General features: G+C 36.0%; 3 protein-coding genes and 1 pseudogene across 7 annotated transcripts in view; 1 reads left to right on the top strand and 3 right to left on the bottom strand.

Moving 5' to 3' along the window:
* Window positions 1-2,103: 2,103 nt before the first annotated feature.
* On the bottom strand, window positions 2,104-4,482 carry LOC117234529 (ras-related protein Rab-10). 2 transcript variants are annotated; one of them, XM_033495859.1, is made up of 6 exons: window positions 4,083-4,482; window positions 3,801-3,981; window positions 3,430-3,490; window positions 3,236-3,374; window positions 3,060-3,149; window positions 2,104-2,984 (listed from the first exon to the last, which is right to left on the bottom strand). In XM_033495859.1, the coding sequence occupies exons 2-6, from the start codon at window positions 3,925-3,927 to the stop codon at window positions 2,799-2,801; spliced, it is 603 nt and encodes a 200-aa protein (XP_033351750.1). In that variant the 5' UTR covers window positions 3,928-3,981; window positions 4,083-4,482; the 3' UTR covers window positions 2,104-2,798. The 2 variants fall into 2 exon arrangements, with proteins under 2 accessions (XP_033351750.1, XP_033351751.1); XM_033495860.1 differs by having other exon boundaries at window positions 4,227-4,368.
* Window positions 4,483-5,116: 634 nt separating this feature from the next.
* On the top strand, window positions 5,117-8,064 carry LOC117234523 (uridine-cytidine kinase-like 1). The gene is made up of 10 exons (XM_033495849.1): window positions 5,117-5,341; window positions 5,412-5,542; window positions 5,915-6,085; window positions 6,164-6,270; window positions 6,339-6,509; window positions 6,583-6,654; window positions 6,765-7,016; window positions 7,086-7,295; window positions 7,373-7,558; window positions 7,637-8,064. Exons 1-10 carry the CDS (start codon window positions 5,289-5,291, stop codon window positions 7,952-7,954), a joined length of 1,671 nt encoding a protein of 556 aa, XP_033351740.1. The 5' UTR covers window positions 5,117-5,288; the 3' UTR covers window positions 7,955-8,064.
* Window positions 7,975-14,517, bottom strand: LOC117234628 (annotated as a pseudogene).
* A 378-nt stretch (window positions 14,518-14,895) lies between these two features.
* Window positions 14,896-20,203, bottom strand: part of LOC117234516 (probable Na(+)/H(+) antiporter nhx-9) — a 41,911-nt gene continuing 36,603 nt past the window's right edge. For 3 of the 4 annotated variants that reach the window (XM_033495826.1, XM_033495827.1, XM_033495829.1), the window contains one exon: window positions 14,896-20,064. In XM_033495826.1, the coding sequence (XP_033351717.1) occupies window positions 19,826-20,064 (239 nt within the window). In that variant the 3' untranslated portion in view covers window positions 14,896-19,825. Of the gene's footprint in view, window positions 20,079-20,203 lie in introns of all 4 variants that reach the window. The other variant, XM_033495828.1, reaches the window with a different exon arrangement.

Here is a 20,203-nt window from a genome sequence, read left to right as displayed (position 1 = left end):
TCGTGTCGAAGGAGAACGCTGCACGAAAGCGTACGGTCAAACTGTAAAATTTGTTTTCTGAAATTGATCGATGAATCGACGGTCCAACAGAATCCATCGGTAATAGGAATTGAGAGAAGGATGCGAGAAGTCTGAAAAGACGCGAAATATGCAATATGAATATCGAATAAGATAATTACTTTATATCCTATTTCCTTACCAGTTAACTACTTTGCTTCGATTTTTCTTAATATCGCCAGTTTAATTTGATCGATTTGCTATCGCTTTGATCGTAAAAGCTCTTAGTAGTTTGACTAAAACACCTTGCGGCATTAAAATGAGGACGAAAATGGAGTTTCGCAGCTTTACCACTGAACGATAATTTATCTACAGCGATCGAATCATTAATTTATCTTCACGGTATTTCCAAATGTTATATAAAACCAATAAATTACTCATGTAGGGTGAGATCTTAAATGGCAGGTTAAAAATATGTACTTTAGCGAAAGAAACTTCGTTTTCGTATTTCTATTGTTTTCCTTATCGACACCTATATTTACAAGCTGCGTACACATCACAACATCGTTTATTCTTATATTTATACGTATTAGTCAATTGTAAACTTTCCCCTATTTATAATAATTATTTTGTTTCTTTAGCATTTTAAACCATTATTTAATAATTTACTGTCTGCTTCTATAGATCAAATGCGTTTTCAAGAGGCCATCTTTGAGATTTTCAACTTTCAAATGCATATTCAAGACGTAAACCTGATCAAAATTCTGGACTGATTTTATAATCGATGTAATTTTGTTGGTGGTGGCACTTATTCTCATAACTGGAATTTCACATCGCTTCTCCGAATTTTTGAGAACTGTTAAATTTAGTGTCATTTTAATTATTTTGCAATTTCATTTTTTAGTTTGTGTGCTTTTTAGTAGTTTTTCTGTAAACAAAACGTAAAAAGCAATTTATTTCCAATATTTAGTGAAACTTCCAAGCATTTTATATATTTTCTTTATACTTACCCTCTGCTGGTACGAGTGCACATTCCGCCCCGAATATGCTTATTTCTTAGCATCTGAGAAGAAATGTGCGTATAGTCCAGTCTTTGGTCGCTAGGGGACCTTCGTTTTATTGTGCATTTTGTGGCTGACATTTTTAACACTGCATCGGCGATTTCCATACCCCCCTTTTGGGAAAAATTCAATCCTAATCCTTCCAAACGCTTTTTGATGGGTTATGTTTGGATTTTTCGACTTCTAAATTCTGCTGGGTTACGTTTGGAATTTTTGGCCTCCAGACGAGAGAACTCGAATCCTAATCCTTGGAAACGCACGTGAGAACTGAATAATCCAAACCTGACAAACATTAAATCATTCGTACGTTTTCATCATAGATAGAAGTACCAGTAAACTGATACTAGTTCCGTATTTTTAAAAATGATGATACAACGATTACTATCTCTTATACAATTGATTACAAATATAGATTATAGGATATTATGTATCACATACATATCCATATATTATTTGTTTTCACAAATAAGATATTCGCTTTGTTTATATCATCGCTCAATACCAAAGTTTTTGTATATTTCTTACAGTGAAGTTTTAAACGTAATACGAAAATATTTAAATTTCTGTACCTTCCCTCTGTATTAATCGATAGTAGACACAACGTTTTTAATTCTTTGCTTTTTCTTTAAACAAATAATTTAGGGGAAACATATCTTCGACAACGTATGGTCTACTTATTTCGATTATTTTCCTTAAATGGAGTATTGTAAACACTATCGCATATTGTCTGTAAAGTATTTGATTAAATTTCCCCATAATAGGCGTGCATTTCTATCATAGATTGCCCCTTTTGGCCATATTGAAACACTTCCGATCCACGTATATTCGTTTCCCTATATATATTCGATGCATATTCCGATACCAGTATTAAAATCACTATCACAAGTACTAATCATTTTACTAATACGTTATAAAAACCGAAAATTTATGTATTGTGATAATTACTCGTAGCACTACTATTGACGTATTATGTATAAAGCCAGTTTTTATCAAGTACCTATTACTATAAGTTAAATGTATTGCGAAGGAAAACAAAAACAATTACTTCGAAATCGTGAATATTTATATTTGTAGTAAATTAGTCTTACACAAGTAGGATAAAAGCTCTTGGACTTAAGCTTTTAGATTTTAACTTAAGATGTAAATAAGCAATGTAGTGCAATGTCCGTATGAAAAAGCATTCACATAGATTTTTTTAAGATCGAAAGCCCTCATTCATTCTCACTCTTCTCATTATGGTAACAAATTGCAGCCTCGTAACAAACAAATTGTTCCTAGTTGACTTTGTTCGTGCAACAACGCATGAAGTTTCACGTGGAAAACAAAGCTCCATCAGCAGTATATATTATTGATTTTTTGTGTTCTTTATAAAAGCTGTGATGGAGCTTAATGCTTGTATACATGCAATAGACACATTTATAAGTACATTTATAAGTATACAGTCATATATGTGACAAATAGCATTTATAACCCACCCTTTGAAATCCAGGTATAATTAAAAAACTTCACTTCCAAATTGGAGTTACTTCCTTTTATATTTTTTGAAATAAATTTAGATATATCTTTATCAGAAATCTCATTAAATAAGTACAATCGAATTTGATTAGGCAGTGTTGTGAAGAGTTTAATTATACTATTATGCTTTTTTAAATTATGCTCTAAATCTATCCACAGATCTATTTTGAGTGGCACGAGCTGATATATAGTATATTATGCGCTGTTAAAATAAATAATATAAGATTAGCAGCACCGATTAGAATTCCTTTCCACCCTTCGATCGACCGTTACTCTATCAGGAGCATCTTGTGGTTCCTTTCCATGAGTTTTCTCCAATATTGCTTCGGTTAATTCATTAAATGCACGGTCAATATTAATATCTGCTTTCGCAGATGTTTCCATAAATCTGATTCCATGCTCTCGCGCTATCTAAAGGAGGATATTAATTTATTAGTTTGTGACATTTTTGTAACTTACGTACAATTTAAATTATAGCTGCTTTACCGCTTCCCCTCTTCCTGTGCTAACAACACGTTTGTCTTCCATATCGCTTTTGTTCCCCAGTATCATTTTCTCCACATCTTCATTCGCATGCTAAAATTAATTAAAAAGAAAAAATAAATAACGATTGTAAATGACTATATTTATGTATAGACAAAAAAGTTTGCAATCATACTTACTTCATCTATATTTCTCAGCCATTTAACAATATTTTCAAATGTCTTTTCATTAGTAATGTCATAAACAAGCATAATACCCATTGCACCTCTGTAATATGATGTAGTAATGGTATGAAATCTTTCTTGACCGGCTGTATCCCTGTAAATATACAGGTTAAGGACTGTTTAGATTAATTTAATATTTTACAACTTACCATATCTGTAACTTGATTTTCTTTCCTCTTAATTCCACTGTCTTGATTTTAAAATCGATACCTAAGTGACAGAAAGCATATTATTCATATATCTAACATACTCCACAGTATAATAGCATTTATTTACATAAAACAATCAACTTTGATGACAATGTTGTCAAAATATTAATTCAGAAACGCGAATTTCTCTATGCACTTAATGTAATAAGACAATCACACTTCAATATTCAATTATTTATTGTTCATTAATTTCAGTTTACAATATCATTATTTTAGTAGCATAACCTACTATACCGAAAAAAAATTCACAATAATGGATAATTTGATCGTGGAAATCCACGAATGATAATTATTTGGACAACTTTCCTTACCTATCGTAGAAATAAATGTCGTCGAAAATGCATCATCCGAAAATCTAAACAATATACAAGTTTTGCCAACTCCGGAATCACCGATCAGCAGCAACTTGAACAACAGATCGTACGTCTTTTTTGCCATTTCACTGTTGCTTCTTGTTAACGAGGCGCCGAAGAAAACAAAAAAGATTCGAACCTGTGGAGCACGATTAATAGTTTTGTAGACGATGTTTCGAACATCGAACGCTATGAACGATTATAGGTTTCAAGGTCGGACGAGGGCGCGTCTCAACGTACAACGGTGTCTTGTTAACGACGGAAAAACCGGTCACAGGGGCTGACTATTAAAAGACAGTACGACGTCACACAACAGACCAGCACGCAGAAGCATCGGGGTAACTTTGCACTTTGCTTTCAGTCACAAGCCTGAACAGAACTTACTGATTTATTAATCGACCAACAATCCGTAATATGTACAACTGTATCTTTATAGTAATTAGCGGTAATCGCGAAACTCTGCCGGGTTCAATTGCGAATATTTCATCTACCACGGGAGGTCACCACCACCGCAAGAATAATTTTAAATCACCTGGATACTAACGGGACACATACGCACAAAGTTATTACTAGACTGCGGATGTTTATGTAAATTCACGTTTCTCTGAACGCAATCAGAGAAGTGGAACTTAGAAATTTATTTCGATTTCTAAATATCATTCTTTTTTCTAAATATACTGGCTTACTTTGGATAGTTTGTATATTTTCACATATCATAAATATTCTGTGCGTTTTTCACAGTTTCTATTTTTATATAAATATCTACAGTTTAGTTATTACTCTTTTTATCGATTTCACATTAACGCTTATACATCTGTACTTTGTTCGTTTCGTATCGATGCGCATCATACATTATGAATATTTTGCGATGCGATATAATTTTTTATCTAATGAACATGCTTTATAGTTACTTTTAAGCGATTTTTGCTTGAAAAATCGATGAATATTGTTAATGACTAAGATATTTTATCGCATGGTTTTCAACATTTGGATCAGGCGGGAAAATATGTTGATGAATGCTGTATATGAAGGGTAGTAATGGGTTCAACAGGACCAATATTACTATATACATACATACAAGAGTTTCTATCTCTTTGTCAAACGTTATTCAAAATTCATACAAAACTTCATAAATACCACTTTAATTAATTAATGGATTAGAAATATAATTATAAATTTTAAAGACTATTGTATTAAATTATTTAAGAAGGATATGTACGTATATAAATACTCATATTTAAATACCCATTACTGGGTAATAAGTATAGAAAAATTGCTTCGGAACACGAGCGATAGGTGGCAATGAAAAATATCTACGATTTCATTATCGTTACCTGTCTTTGTAGTTTGTAGTTTCTGTCAGTACAGATTCAGATGCATGAGGAAGAAAAGCTTGGTAAAACGTATTGTAACAATACGTAATTTTTCTTCTACGTGATCAAGAATATGGCAGCTAAAATGCAACACTTTGATCCACCAAGCTCAGCGAGTTCTGAAAGGTAAACCACAGTATTTCACCATCTGTTTCGTCTGTCTAGTCGAATATGCATTGAATTTACTGTGCTTTAGCGACGATACTGAAGTGTGTTTCGACGAAAAGGAAATTTTATTTGCTGACGAGTTGTGCGAGGATGCTGAGCGTTGCAGACGTTCTGACATTGGGACACCTACTCCACAATCTCCAAGACCACCTTCCACGGGTGAGATTTCATACACTTTCTCCTCAATGTATCACTTCTTGGAGTATTCTTACATCTTACTTATTTCTTGAAGTAAATAAGCGATGTACCAATTATTTACAGAGTCATTGATATGGAGTACTTGCGTTTGGCAAACAGGATGTACATGGTTTACTGAAGTAGAATCTTTTTGTCATTTGAAGAAAACAGTTAAAGCCTTCAAAAGTACCTTTATCCTTTATCCCTTATCCTACATAATAGTCGAAAGGAAACCTTTTTCTTTGATTTTTATTTACTTTTATGTATTTTTTTGGAAATGTAATTAATAATACGATGCAACCTCGCGTAATTTCTCAAATGAATTAATAGAAACTATTTGTGTTTATATGACAGGTTCTCAGAGATCACCAAGATCAAGAAGACAACGTACTACTAGTCTATCTCAGTCTAGCAAAAAAACTTCTGCAGAGTCTATCCTTAGAAGTAAAACAAGAACAATATACACAGCTGGTAGACCACCATGGTACAATTCAGCTGGTCAGCAAGTAGAACCTTTTGTAATTGGTTAGTAATAGAAACATAAAATATATTTATTACTTTAAAGGGAAAGAATGTACAATGCTATTAATAGTTTTGTTTTAGGTATTTGTGGAGGCAGTGCGTCTGGAAAAACCACAGTTGCAACAAAAATTATAGAATCTCTAGATGTACCTTGGGTAACACTTCTTAGCATGGATTCATTTTACAAAGTATGAGAAAGTTATAAATATTATTGCATAAAGAAGAATGCAAATAGTATATCCAATTTTTCTTATAGGTTTTAAATGAAAAACAACACGACATGGCTGCGCGGAACGAGTACAATTTCGATCATCCCGACGCGTTCGATTTTGAGTTACTTAAAACAACGCTACAGCGTTTAAAGGAAGGTAGAATGGTGGAGGTTCCTATCTATAATTTTGTAACACATCGCAGAGAAGCTAGAACTGTATGTAAATATTGATAAGTGTATAAATGTTAAACATACTTTGTACATATAATGTTTGCTTTTTATTTTAAAGAAAACAATGTATGGTGCCAATGTGATTATATTTGAGGGAATATTGACGTTCTACAATGTCGACGTTTTGAAGGTAAGTCAATGTATTGTCAGGAAAACAGAATGAGTGGGTTTGAATAACAGTAGTAAGGTACGAAAGTAGAAATCAAATTACCACTGATCTCCTTCATTCGATTGGTCAAGATGTGCGACATGAAGGTGTTTGTTGATACTGATGCTGATGTGAGGCTTGCTCGAAGATTGCGTAGAGATATATCGCAAAGAGGGAGGGACTTGGAGGGTGTGCTAAAGCAATATAGCACTATGGTACAACCCGCTTTTTATTATTATATAGCTCCATTCATGGTTCACGCGGATATTATCGTACCTCGTGGCGGAGATAACGAAGTCGCGATAGAACTCATTGTACAGCACGTACATACTCAGCTTCAACTGGTAAAATTATCGGTTTCGTAAATCTTGCTCTCTCTTATTATGTTTACTTTAGTTCATTTCTTGTTCTAGAGGGGTTTCAAACTCAGAGAAAAATTAGCTCATTCTTATATTGGTCAGCCATTGCCATCTTCTCTCTACCTGCTTCCAGATACACCACAGATAAAGGGTCTCCACACATTTATAAGAAACAAAGAAACATACAGAGATGAATTTATATTTTATTCCAAACGTCTAATACGTTTGGTTATTGAATACGCGTTATCTCTTCTACCCTTCGAGGTAAATTTTAATACACAACGCTAGTGAGATGTGAGCAACGTGACTTTTAATAGCCATTTACAAACACGTGTTTACAGGATGTAAGAGTAGAAACACCACAAGGAGTATTATATCACGGAAAACGCGCAGCTACGGATAAGATATGCGGTGTTTCCATTTTGCGTGCCGGTGAAACTATGGAACAAGCTGTTAGGGACGTATGCAAAGATATTAGAATAGGAAAGATACTTATACAAACCAACCAACAGACTGGAGAACCAGAGGTAAATGATGTAATTTACTTTTCTAATTTGCCACGATCATTTAAATATTGACATAAAAATTATCAATATTTTCTTCAGCTTTATTACCTTCGATTACCAAAAGATATTAAAGACTACAAAGTGATATTAATGGATGCAACAGTAGCAACGGGTGCAGCAGCTATTATGGCTATCAGAGTTTTATTGGATCATGATGTTGCTGAGGAGAACGTGTTACTCGTATCTCTACTTATGGCAGAATCAGGAGTACACTCGATAGCTTACGCATTTCCACGCGTAAAAATCGTGACGTCCGCCTTAGATCCTGTGATAAATGAGAAGTTCTACGTATTGCCTGGTATCGGTAACTTTGGAGACCGATACTTTGGAACCGAGCCATCAACCATCGAAGATTAATACAAATTAAGATCTTATACTTCAATTTTCGAAGCTATTTAATCTGTTATAATGGAAGTGCAGTAATCTCATATATCTTTAATAAAATTTGTGTTATGCTGGGGAATATATGTATCGTTTATATTCATTCTATCTACAATACACAAATTTCAACACCAATCTATTTAACTGCGCGGTTAAAGAGACGTTGTATCGATGTTAGAGCCAACGACGCCTTCTTCCACAGTGGTGCGCGCGCTATGTAATTGTTTGTAATCTCCTCTTGCACTTGTCCAATGGGAACGGTGCCAAGAATCCAAATGGCCAGAGCTGACGTTTCTCGATTGTCCCAAAAGATACGTGATCATACGATCGAATGCGGCCAAATCTTCACTTATATTGCCAGAATTACCCAAACCTTCTGGTGGATTAAAGCCACTGGGCGGTGCCTCTGGCTTCTGTTCAATATTTCTAATTCTACGTATTCCATTGCTAGCGGGAAGTTCAAGTTTTGATGTAAACTGCGTAAGCGGTAGATAGCTTTTAAATTTACGCATGCATAAGGTATCGCTATAAATTACGAGATATCTAATATTTTAATTACCTCTTCTGGACAGTGTTGACCATAACTCGATCTCTGCACCTTGCGGAATGTTTTGTGCTCAATCTATCGTAAAAGCTGGTAATATTTCTTTCTTTTTCAATTTTGCGTTAAATACCATAAAACATTAAATATAAAACATATCATGTTTTTATGTCAATGAAAGGATTTTAGAAACTTTTAATTTTCTTCTTAGTTACCTTGATTTTCTTCTTATTTCTACTCAACTAGCAACAGCAAAAAATTTTATAACAGAAACATTATAGTTACCTCGGGTCCAGGAAGCTGTTATCTCGCGAGATGTTCTTATTACGGACCAAGCGGATATCGTGTTCCCAAAAGCGACGTAGTTCTGGCGTCGATGTGTATGGCGCGGCTACTTCCTTAATATAACCGGAAACCACAAATCTATTTTCAGAAGAGATATTCTACGCCTTTTTTACCATTTAATTAAACAATGCTGAATGTGTTTTTATTAAACAAAAGCATGACCAAAATTTTGCATTTTCCACACGTTACGTCCGGTGACACTGTATGTAACCCGGAATGCATCCCTCGAGGCGGCCATTACCTGTGCAAATATAATTAGTCGGACTGCAATAATCCTAAGGAACTGTAATAAAACTAAGCATTTGTATTTTACCGTTAGGTCCCTTAATCGTTATAAAATATATTCAAGTCGAGACGTTCCTTATGGTTATTGCTCCATCAGATAAAAAATCAGAAGGTCGGGTTTGTTCCATGTTCATTTCCACCCGAGAGTGACCGGTGGTGGGGCAACCAACACCCAGCAATAGTTTTCCTCTGCGACAGGATCGTCACCGAACTTCACTGGTTTACCATCGTCAGATCAGTCAACATCTCTGGATTGGTTCATCATCTTCAGATCAGTCAACATCTCTTCACTGTCTATATCTACTTTAGATCATTCATTTGGTTAACTTATATCTGTCGGAGATGAAAGGACACCGGAGCCTTCCCTCTGGAACTTTGGGAAAATCCCTAAAATTGTAAGTAAAGCTGTACAGTTGTAATTAAACAATTTGCCGTCATTCTGCCCAATGGTACTTGTTTGCGATTTGTGATAATAAACTTGGGCTCAAGGCGACCATCAGCCGCCGAACGTAGCCGCGGTCAACGGGACGGGCGCTTCATCTAACAAAGATATGAAGCGATAGTATGACCCTCGTTAAAAGAAATACCCATAGAGGTACCTGACAGTAAAACATTCCAACGGTTCCTTCGGACAATGAATACCAGATGTTGAGGCACCTACACGGCACAAGTGTAGTTAACCCAAGGACCCGCTATAAAACCTAGGGTTTTTGCTAATTAAGGTTGTTCAAATGGACAGGTAGCCTTTGTCCCTAATTGACCAACTGACAGCAACGTCAATTTCCTTTACTTTCGGAACGAGGGCTATACTCGACGAATTCGATGATCTCGTGTCCTTAGACACACCCCATCATAGTTTTCCTCGGTGGCATCATCGGGACGAAAATTCATTCTTCCTTGCGATCTCCTCGACGAAGAGAGTGGATTCGTTATCGAACCTAAGACCAACGTCACTAGTATCGCCAGTGCCCAACCATCGCGGTTGATTGTCAAATCGGTAGTATCCATACTCGTATTACCAGGCCGTACCTTTGTTATAACACAGCGATAGTCAATTCCAATGAAGATCTAGAAAAAGACCCATAACCCTATTCCTGACGCTTCTCCGACATATCTATACGCACCGAACGAACGTGTCTACGTCTACAAGTTGTTGGAATAAAGTGTAAATTGTAACCTGTTAACTCAGGTTATAATCGATTCAACCACCTCTATTATCCTAAACGAATTAGGGGATCGATCGTTTCGTGGCATCGATTGTATAATCGTAACGGGAATTTACGACTTCCGTTGACGCGCTTCCACGCGATCGCGTCTCTCCGCGAACGGTCGAACACCACGAGCAAAAGCAATGGTTTTACGAATTTCCGAATTTTAAAACTGATAATTCTTACAAAATTAGAATAACGAAAAAGAGCACTGAATCACGTGGAAATTTTAAGAAACAATGCACAATTAAGATATTATTCGACAAACTTGGTTAGTACATCGTGTCCTTTTTATAAAGATATCAGGACCAATATGTTTCTATTATTAATAATTAATAGAAACAAATTTTTCTTAATTCCTTCAGAATTTTCTTTTAGCGAATTAATCAGCAGATCTACTCTACAGATGTCACTCTAGCGTCATTATATTTGCTTACGTAATCACGTGACAATGACATCGTGATATGAGGAATTATTGGGAAAATGACATCACGTGCGAGAGGCGATTTCTCGTGTTTTATCTTTGAGAAATCAGCTGTTTCGTGACCTTGCTCACCTTCAACGCGACGATGGCCGTGATAAAGATGCACATGACGTTAACAAAGGTCAAGCACGCGCTGATTATTCCGTTGCAGACGAATTCAACCGGCAGGTAATCGGTGTACACATAAACGTACGAGGGGTTGTAGTCTGTGTACGATTCTCCTTTCATGTGCGGCATTTTAATCGGTCGATAGATTAGCCGTATACATCCGGGAGCCCAGAATAAACCCTGCGGGAATAAATTTCATCGATTGCCACGGTCAGATTAACTGCCATTCATTAATCACTGCTGATGGAATGAGAACGCCGCACGACTGCCGATACCTCTTTTCGTATCTATCTTTCCTCGCGAATTATTCCGTCTGCCCGTGTCGATAGCTGGCCAATTTCAATGTCTCTTTCGCGGATATAGAGATATATGTATTTCGATTTACGGGATTGTGAATAAATAAGCGGAAAAAACACGTGAATTCTCGACTCGATCGTTAAGAAGCTTTTTAAATAATTTATAGAAAATCTGGTGAAATACGAGTCAATGAATCTCTTTTATAGGGGAGAAATTTTTAATTTATTATCATGGACACTAATTCTACGTTAACACTTTGACTGTCACGTTGGTCATATTTCTCCTGTGACGCCACGGTGATCATTGGTGATCGGAGTGCTTGAACTTCTTACAATTGTAAAAATTGAATGAAAATTGATAGTTAGGACATTGTGAATATAACCGATAAATAGAAGATACTTTGAAATAAAAAGTGGCACATTGAGCAATTAAACATTTTTATTAGAATATTATCTTTAGTTAAAATTATCCTTCCAGTTGATTTTCGGATTAAATATGTGTTTCACTATCCTCTCACACATTTAGAAACTATCAAGAATGTTAATTGTGATTAATATTATAGGTTAGTATCGTAGACTAACATTAAAATAGCAATTTCATGTTAATCACCAAGTAATATAAGAGTGAGAAACTCAACAAAAATGGATTTATCATATTCTTTTCGCGTGATCTTCGTACACATATTTATTCCACCCTATATTTACGGTATCTACGGTGGGTTTATCGTTCGTTACTTACACAGTTTACCACTGGTGGTAGCAATGAAGCTGATATGGCAACTCCGATTAGGGGACCGTTGCTTCCTTGTAACAAAGCCACGACTACACCTGTGTCCGATGGTAAAGCCCATAACACACCCATCCAGAGGGACCTGTAATTTCCCCTGAAAGAAGACGCGTATTACTTTTCGCGAATCTTTATTTTTTCCATCCGAACTACGAATCCTGGATTCGGCACCCCATATATCGGGCATACACCAGTGCCATCTGTAGTCAATAATATATTTTTTCGTTATCGGCAGAACATTTTCTGTCGATTTTATTGATATATTGGATTTATCACTTCTTAAAAGTTACTTGTTGTTGAAACAATATCAAAACGTTTTACGCAATATATTTCAAACATCCAAACGATCGTATACTGTTTCGTGCTAAAAAATCTGTTAAATCCATTGACAGTGAAACGATATTTCATATACGGTTCTTACAAGAATTTATGTTATTTGAGACTTAGGAAAACGTATATACAGCAACCACGTACACTGTGCGCGCTTTCGTTCAGTGACAGTACTTCGGCGAAGCGAAAGTGTTAAACAAAAGTAAATTTGGACGAAATTTTATGTAAGTTCATTATTTTATATACATTTAGCTATAAATTAATCATTGTCTAAGTTAAATCATAAAAACTATTACTTCTTTAATCATCGGTTATTTTGACCGCAGACGGTAAGAAAGGGTATACACGAAGTGTCGGTAGGTTTAATGTTAAAAAGATATATCCCACAATCTTCTGGCTAAGTCATCCTTGATGGGCGTAGCACCAACGCCGCACATACCGCTATACGTGCACTGAGTTGGAATTACGCTGGAAATTGTTTGAAGGTAAACGAAGACATTTGGAAAAGCTTCCTGGAGGGGAAATACCGAAGACATTAATTCACCTTACTATGGAGTTCATTTTCACGCCGATGCCCATTTCCGTGAGCCAGCGGAGGCAATTCTCGCATGGTTCCCCAGCTGGTAGCAGGAAATATCACCTTTCCAGAGAGATAAAGCCAGAGAGTAATAGGAAATGGAAATAATTAGCGTTACTCTCTTACCTCGTAATACACGTTTCCCTTATCCCTACACCAAACAACGTGTTCCACTTTCAGCTTCTTCAGCAGCTCCTCTAAGACCTTGGAAAATAATAGCGATCGATAAAACAGATAGAAGAAGCTTGTATCAAGTCTTCTGTCGTGCTACGTTGTACAATAGGGCATATAATTCTTTTTTCTCTCCAGTTATCTCGGTTGCCTGATGTCTGGGTAATTGGATGCGATTTACTTTGTAAACCGAGGCTATTTTATTTCTGTAGCTTCTTTAATATTCATTCGTTCTTTATTCTTCCAAATTTAATTTGTGCTTTGCTGTCAAATTGATAAAATAGTAAGTAATTAATATAATGGAAAGGGGAATAGTTAAAAGAAATTCTTGTTCTTTCAACTTGCTTCAGCCTCATTATTCCTGTTTCTTGGCATTAAACTGATAAAATAATTGATGTACTAGTTTGATTAGATAGTTAAATTATTAGATATATGATTCTTCATCTGAAAATAAAGTAGTGGATGATGTAAGAGATCGACGAGGTCAAACGATGTAAAATGTTATCCAGTATTATTAATAAACGAGATTCGTATTTTATGTATCGCAACAACAGTTCATCGATATTCCAAAGCAGCCATATCATGGGCCTCTAATTGAGGCTAAATAAACCGAAATTACTCAACGATAGTAAAAATAGAACGAAAATAACGTTCGTCTATCAAACGAAATTGTAACATCGTAATAATCGAAAGAATACGCCAATGTTGCGATAGAAGCACAATAAATTTCCATTTAGTGTAAAGAAATCTTAATTAGTGCCCGATTAAATAAACTCCTACCGAATATATTTGAACGTCTATTATATCAATAAAAAGCCATAGATAGCGAAGAGAATCGGTAAACTTCTATTATACGAATTGTTTATCCCCCGATCGGCTCATATAAAATATAAATGGAGTTGTGTAAGAGGCATTTTCAATTTAACGTTTAATTGCCTTCGTGGAATCTTGAAGTACCTCGAATGACATAAAAGTTGTTATAATTTCGCTTTAAAATAGCAAATGACGTAAAGTTTCGCTAATCTTCGTTTAGATCGAACCCTATAATTGTAAACTATAACTTCAGACTTAAATTTTCATTGTGCTACCTCAGAATCCCAACAGAAAATCAATATCTTTCTATCTCATCGTAACGGTTAAGGATAAAAAGCATAATATACCGTTTCCATTGACACGAAAATCGGGTCTCTGTCAGTCACGCTGACCGGAAATGCCACGTCCTCGACTTCGAAGATGTCGCCTATCGGCCAAATCATCCTCGATATCGTTCGAATCGTCGTTATCATTCAGCCTCGACGAATGAGTTCTCGATTTCGTTTGCCTAAGTCGTACATCGACTTTTGGTCCAACTAGCAATTTTTCTGGTTTTTCGATCTTCGTGAATTTATCATAAAATATTTCTTCCATAATGTTTCAAAAATTTCCCATTGGTTTCTATGATAATTTTTGGCAAGCTTTTAGCTCAGAAGCTATAAATAAATCTTAGAAAGAAGAAAAATATCTCGTCGAATAATAAACCGTCAAAGTACCAAAAATTTTGCTCAGTTGCGAGATTAGTGATCATTCTACTTAAACGTTGAAATGCATTTTATTCTAAATTGTTCGGTGACTTCAAAAACGTATCAGCTTAGTTTTATGTTTCAATTAGAAAGAAAGAACGTAGGATAAATGTAAGGCAAGGAATGAAGGCAACAGAGATATGGAAGATGCCCAAGAAGGGAAGGAAATTTTCAAGCGCCAAGATAATTGTAAGACAAGCACGTTATTTTTTTTTTTTTTTACGAAATAAACATTTATTTTAACAAATCAACAGCGTAAAGACTAGCGTCTAGAGACTAGTCCGACATTTGTCTGATCTAGGTAACTAGAGGCCGCCAGGAATATAACGCGCGAAGGGAAATTTCGAACTCTGCCGCGATTTTTACGAAAATTGAGAATCGTTCTTTGTCTCCACCAAAAAAACCCCTCGCTTTTGAAGCAAATATTATTCAAGCGAGATGTGCGTGAAAAATGTCCTCCCTAAACAACGAGTTTGAAGGAAACCCTACTGCCATAATTGACAAGAATTCTGTGACATCATGTTAATCGCAGTCTTGGTCGAAGATACAATTTGTCGGATACTTTTGTTTCCAAGTAGAAATATTTTTCAGTCGATCGTGCAACAAGGCAACGTTATTGTAATAAGGAAGCAGCTTATAGAGTAATTTTTACGCGAACAATCGAAGCGTTCATAGATTGAAAATGAAAATCTATAAGGGATGAAATTTTATTCAAATCAATCATCCTGTCAAATATTACTGAAAGTACTTGGACGTGAGTTTTGATACTTTTAAAGTTCCTTTAAATTCATTTACCTACCAAAAGCTTACTTCCGAGATAATTAGATGGAAAAGTTGTGGATTGAGAAATATTTCGAAACTTGGAAGCGCTAAAACTTCTATCGTGGAAAGTATCTTTTTCTTTTATACGTAAATACGTATATCTCTATGGTTAATTCTAAAGAAAACGTACGTATACGTGCGTTCATAGAAGTCGTAGAACTTATAAGAGCAACTTTTGAAATACCAGTTAAGACACGGGATTAACGATGATTATGTCCACGCTACGATTATTTTCTACTACCTTCCAACGTATTCCGCTTCGTGAATATTTCTGAAGTTGTTCTTAAAGTCCACTCATTAAGACAATTTGACGTTTTAATTTAATTTCATATTTAACTTCGGTCGATTCAACCGTTAATTGAATTTAATCTAATTTATCATCCGTTAAAATAATCAACTATCTATCATATTTAATATCTTATATCAAATATCGAAGTAACTCGATATACATATTTAAACCACTATTACATTTCCACGAAAGTTCACACTCTTCAGTTTCTTCGATCTTTCTCGACAATCGTATTTTCGACCAATTCAAACGCCATCGATGATAACATTAAATCTCTAAACGATCGAAAGCTAACAAATCGATTTCGTTCAATTCCGTAAGCATCTAATCAATCTCGAGTGCCAGTGTAGAATTATTAATTAATCAATGAATATTTTCAATTCTCATAAAAACCGGAATTCTAGAGTTTCCCTTGGCAGCTCCCCGCCATAGTTTCACACTTTGTCTTGTCACAATGTTTGTTTCACTCGTTTCGCGTCGCGATAAACGATCGTAACAAATTAGTCATCGCGATTAACTTGCTACCTTATCTTGCTAAGAAAAATTTCTTGCTTTTTTCCTTTTTTTTTTTTTTTTTGGCTTTTCCCTCGATCTTCTTACGATCTTTCCCAGTATCTTTTGTCTCTTGTCTCGTTATGTACATACGGTGGTTTTATTGAATGCGTTACGTACAGACCTACGACGCTTCCGCGGCTGTTTTTCTACACGAGACTGTTAGTCGGTTATTTATTTATTAAGTTAGTTATTTTTTATTTTCTGTTTTCTGCTTCTTTTAAGGCCATACTTAAGGAGAGGAGGAGCGTTTCGTTTAAACAACTTTCAAGTGTGTGTGTGTGTGTGTGTTTGTGAACGAGTGTGTGCGCGTGTGTGTGTGAGCGTGAAAGAGATTTCGACGATTGTAATATGGTGAGTTCTATTAGAGATGCTCGATATTCTTATTTTCCAGCATCTTTTCGACAGTTTGCTTTGTTGTTTTCTTGTTATTGTTTCGATCGTAGAGATTCTTCGTCTGTATGATTCAAGAGATCACTGTGTTCGAACTAGTTTGATGCAGTGGTCCTCGTGAATTTTTTTGAAACAGATAAATATAGGCGAAAAGTTTTCTCTAAAATTTACGCGTACTTTTAGTATAACATCATGTCGAATATACATGTCGAGACTTAATGTTTTGGATGCCGAGTGTAGTATTTTTTTTTTTTTTCGTAGTTGAAAATTCGCAAGAATCGCTGCAAAAAATCTAGCGTGAGAGTAAAGTGAGTAATCTAAAGGGGGACATCGTTGTTTTTGAAAACACGGAAGTCTCGTTGGAAGAAAACTGAGGAATTCGATAGATCGAATGTTCGGTAAATGTAAATAAATCGCAATTTTTTTTTCTATTTCCAGATCAATTTGGATTTTATCGGTCGATCGTATACTCCGCGCGAATTATTTTATTTTCGCTACACAAGAAAAAGAAATTATCGAAGAATCGCTCTATTTTCTGTTCCACAAAGAGAAGAATATTTTATAAAACGAAATGAACAAATAGATATACCCGAAATGGAGACAATTTTATTCTATTTTCAACTCTCGCTGTGTAGAAATAAAAATAATAAATAGATTATTCTGTGAAATGAAGATAAATTGAAATCTATCGATCAATTGTATTCTTAATTTTTCTTATACGAACCAATAGCGTTAGAGTAAACGAATAGCAGAAAATGATATGAATGATAAACAAATCCTAGAAAATACTCTCTTATGAAATATCGAAACGAAAGAACAGCCTGAAGTCTCTCATTCTCTTCTGCCCAACATTTCCATATTTTCAAAACACAACAGGAATAATTAATCGTCCCCATTTTTACTTTACATCAGTATATACGCCACATGGCGTGTCTAAATCTAGACTCGCGTCTATAAACTCGAAAGCGAATCGCACGACGATTTCAGCGTTGCGTATCGAGTATAATACCAAACTTGTACATATTATACATATATATATTTATATATATATATACTTCATTTTCGAAAGACTATTTAGCGTTGGTGTTACCAAAGAAACCGAAAAAGAAAGAAAAAAAAAAAAAGAAAGAGATCACCACGTTTACATGTCATGATTTAATCGTCATTTAAACGCAACACGTATCAAGGTCCCTCGAGTTTTTCCCACAAAAGCAAGTCACCCTTTTTATACCTTCAATCTCATTCTCCTTGTTTTTCCTCTTCATCCTTTTTACAGTATACCGGAAGGTTCGAAGTTGCTGCTAAGATATTTTTAGGAATCTTAAGGCCACGATACCAAGTTAATGAGCGATCGTTAAAACGAGTCGTCGCTACAAGGGATACACGCTATTATGGCGTCTAAGAGAAAGAAATCGCGTGATTTTTCTGGTTCACGATCTTTCTCAGCACGCAGAAAGCAACACATCGACGAAGAATCGTCGGCGCTTCAAAAATCTTTCGTTCCTGCTGATCGAAAGCATCTCCCTTCCAATGGACGAATCATTCTTCTCAGGAAGCATTTGAAAAATCAACTACCAAAAAACGTTCCTCCAAGTCTATTCGTTAATACTTTTCATCCGTCAGTCGTGCTACGGAGGAAACGAGGTGTATCGTCGGTTTAAAAAAATAGCTCTTTCTCTCTCTCTCTCTCTCTCTTTCTCTCTTTCTTACTTTCGCTCTTTCTCTCGCTCTTGCACTCTTTATTTCACTTGTATCACTCTCATGGTCGAATATTCAAAATGGATTCACACGATCACCGAGTATCAAAAGAGAACGCAACCTCGACTGAATCATTCTCGTCGAAAAATGGTAACATCGCTATATCGAAAATCACGCTACTACAACGTCAACTGTATTATATATCATTGTGTCAACGATTCTATCGATTAAACCAACCGAGAAAATACTTGTTTGTCTCCTCTGAGATCGAAGAATTCTACCTAAGTAACGTATTAGGTCGCCTAATAAGTTCGTTCACATTTCTTTCATATTTAGATGTTTTTAACTTCGGTCCAGTCTCATTCTGTTTTAGATATCGATGGATAGTTAATTCTGGAATATTCAAAACGTCAGACTCCTGGGCTGCCTTGTATTAGAATTTCATTCCCAGTTACGATTCTTAAATATGCAGCAATCAAAATGATATCCACCGAATCGTTCTTTACAAGTGCTTTTTCTGGGTTGGTCTTGATTTTATTGAAGGTTGGTCATTGGTCATCTTGATCGCTTATCGTTCTGTATTCGTAAAATAACATTGTAGAGACGACGAACTTATTGGACGATCTAATTTAGGGTGTCCCGAGAGATTGTCCCATACATTGATCAATGAATCATCAGTCGCATAATTTCATTTCTCTTTCGGTCGTGAATTTGTGTCAAGTAATCCTATTATTCTCTAAATTATCAAACGTCTTGAAGATTCCCTCGCCGTGGCTGGTAGACCAAAAAGAGAGAGAAACGCAATTCCAACGATTCAATAAATTATTGCTAAAATGTGTCTACCTTATTCCATTAAGAAATTGTACAAAGATACAAACGTAAAGTTTCTCTTATTATATCTTGCACAAAGATCCAACAATTTCTCATTTCCCTCGGAAATTATTTAAAAAAAAAAAAAAAAAACAAACAAGGGACTAATTTTTGGGACACCCCGTACAACTCCAAAGCATTCGTTTCTGCGTGCGAATGAAAGCATCGGTAGTCAAAACGAGGGGTACTTTCCGTCATGTAATCTGGTCCTGTGGAAGAGAACAAGAGCTGTCAAAACAGCTCGACGTCTCCAGTGTGAGTTCTATTAAAGTGTCCATCCTCGAAGGGAGCGAGATCGGCGATCGTCAAAGGGGGAACAAATATTATTTTCGTTTTCGGTTGAAAGGTTGATCGTATCTCCCTAGAATGGGGCGAAAGATATTAGAGGCACGTCCTCTGTTCAGACCGGAGCGCTAGGTCGACGTAAGAGAGACGAGAACAACGAACGCCGAGGTGGCCGCCGCCATGGCCGACGAAGACGACGCTCGTCGACCGCGAACGATGACGTCTGTTCCTCGACGATCCCCAAAGGTCAAGCTTTCTCTTCCTCCTCGTCTATCTCCTCCGACGATTCGGAGGAAGAAGTGATAAGGGCGGTGGAGAGACTTGGAACCTGGGCCGAGTATGCGAACGAGCTCATTCGGATCCGTTGAGGATTCCAACACTCTGGCAGGGAATGGGATCCGTCCTCCGTACACTTGTCCGATTGCGATTTCTCCATGGAGCACAGCTCCATCATGGATACTCGCCTAGTGGGTCCCTTCTTGCTGTCTGTAACAGGGAAACTGTTTTGAGGGTTTTAAGTTTTTATGACAGGGGATTGTATGTTTATCGCAATTTCAGGTTTTACGTGTAAACTCGTGAATACGGTGAACATACGGTGAATTCAGAATAGGATAATCAGACGTTT

Source organism: Bombus vosnesenskii, unplaced genomic scaffold (assembly GCF_011952255.1).
Source record: "Bombus vosnesenskii isolate JDL3184/JDL3185 unplaced genomic scaffold, Bvos_JDL3184-5_v1.1 scf7180000013305, whole genome shotgun sequence".
NCBI classification, from domain to species: domain Eukaryota; kingdom Metazoa; phylum Arthropoda; class Insecta; order Hymenoptera; family Apidae; genus Bombus; species Bombus vosnesenskii.
This window is presented reverse-complemented; position numbering and strand designations above follow the sequence as displayed.

Coding starts and splice junctions, on each gene's coding strand:
- LOC117234529 (XM_033495859.1), bottom strand. CDS start 3,927: ATGGCAAAAAAGACGTACGATCTGTTGTTCAAGTTGCTGCTGATCGGT. Junction 3,375..3,429: donor AAAATCAAGTTACAGATATG/GTAAGTTGTAAA, acceptor GTATATTTACAG/GGATACAGCCGGTCAAGAAA. Junction 2,985..3,059: donor GCACAGGAAGAGGGGAAGCG/GTAAAGCAGCTA, acceptor ATCCTCCTTTAG/ATAGCGCGAGAGCATGGAAT.
- LOC117234523 (XM_033495849.1), top strand. CDS start 5,289: ATGGCAGCTAAAATGCAACACTTTGATCCACCAAGCTCAGCGAGTTCT. Junction 7,296..7,372: donor TATCTCTTCTACCCTTCGAG/GTAAATTTTAAT, acceptor ACGTGTTTACAG/GATGTAAGAGTAGAAACACC. Junction 7,559..7,636: donor AACAGACTGGAGAACCAGAG/GTAAATGATGTA, acceptor TATTTTCTTCAG/CTTTATTACCTTCGATTACC.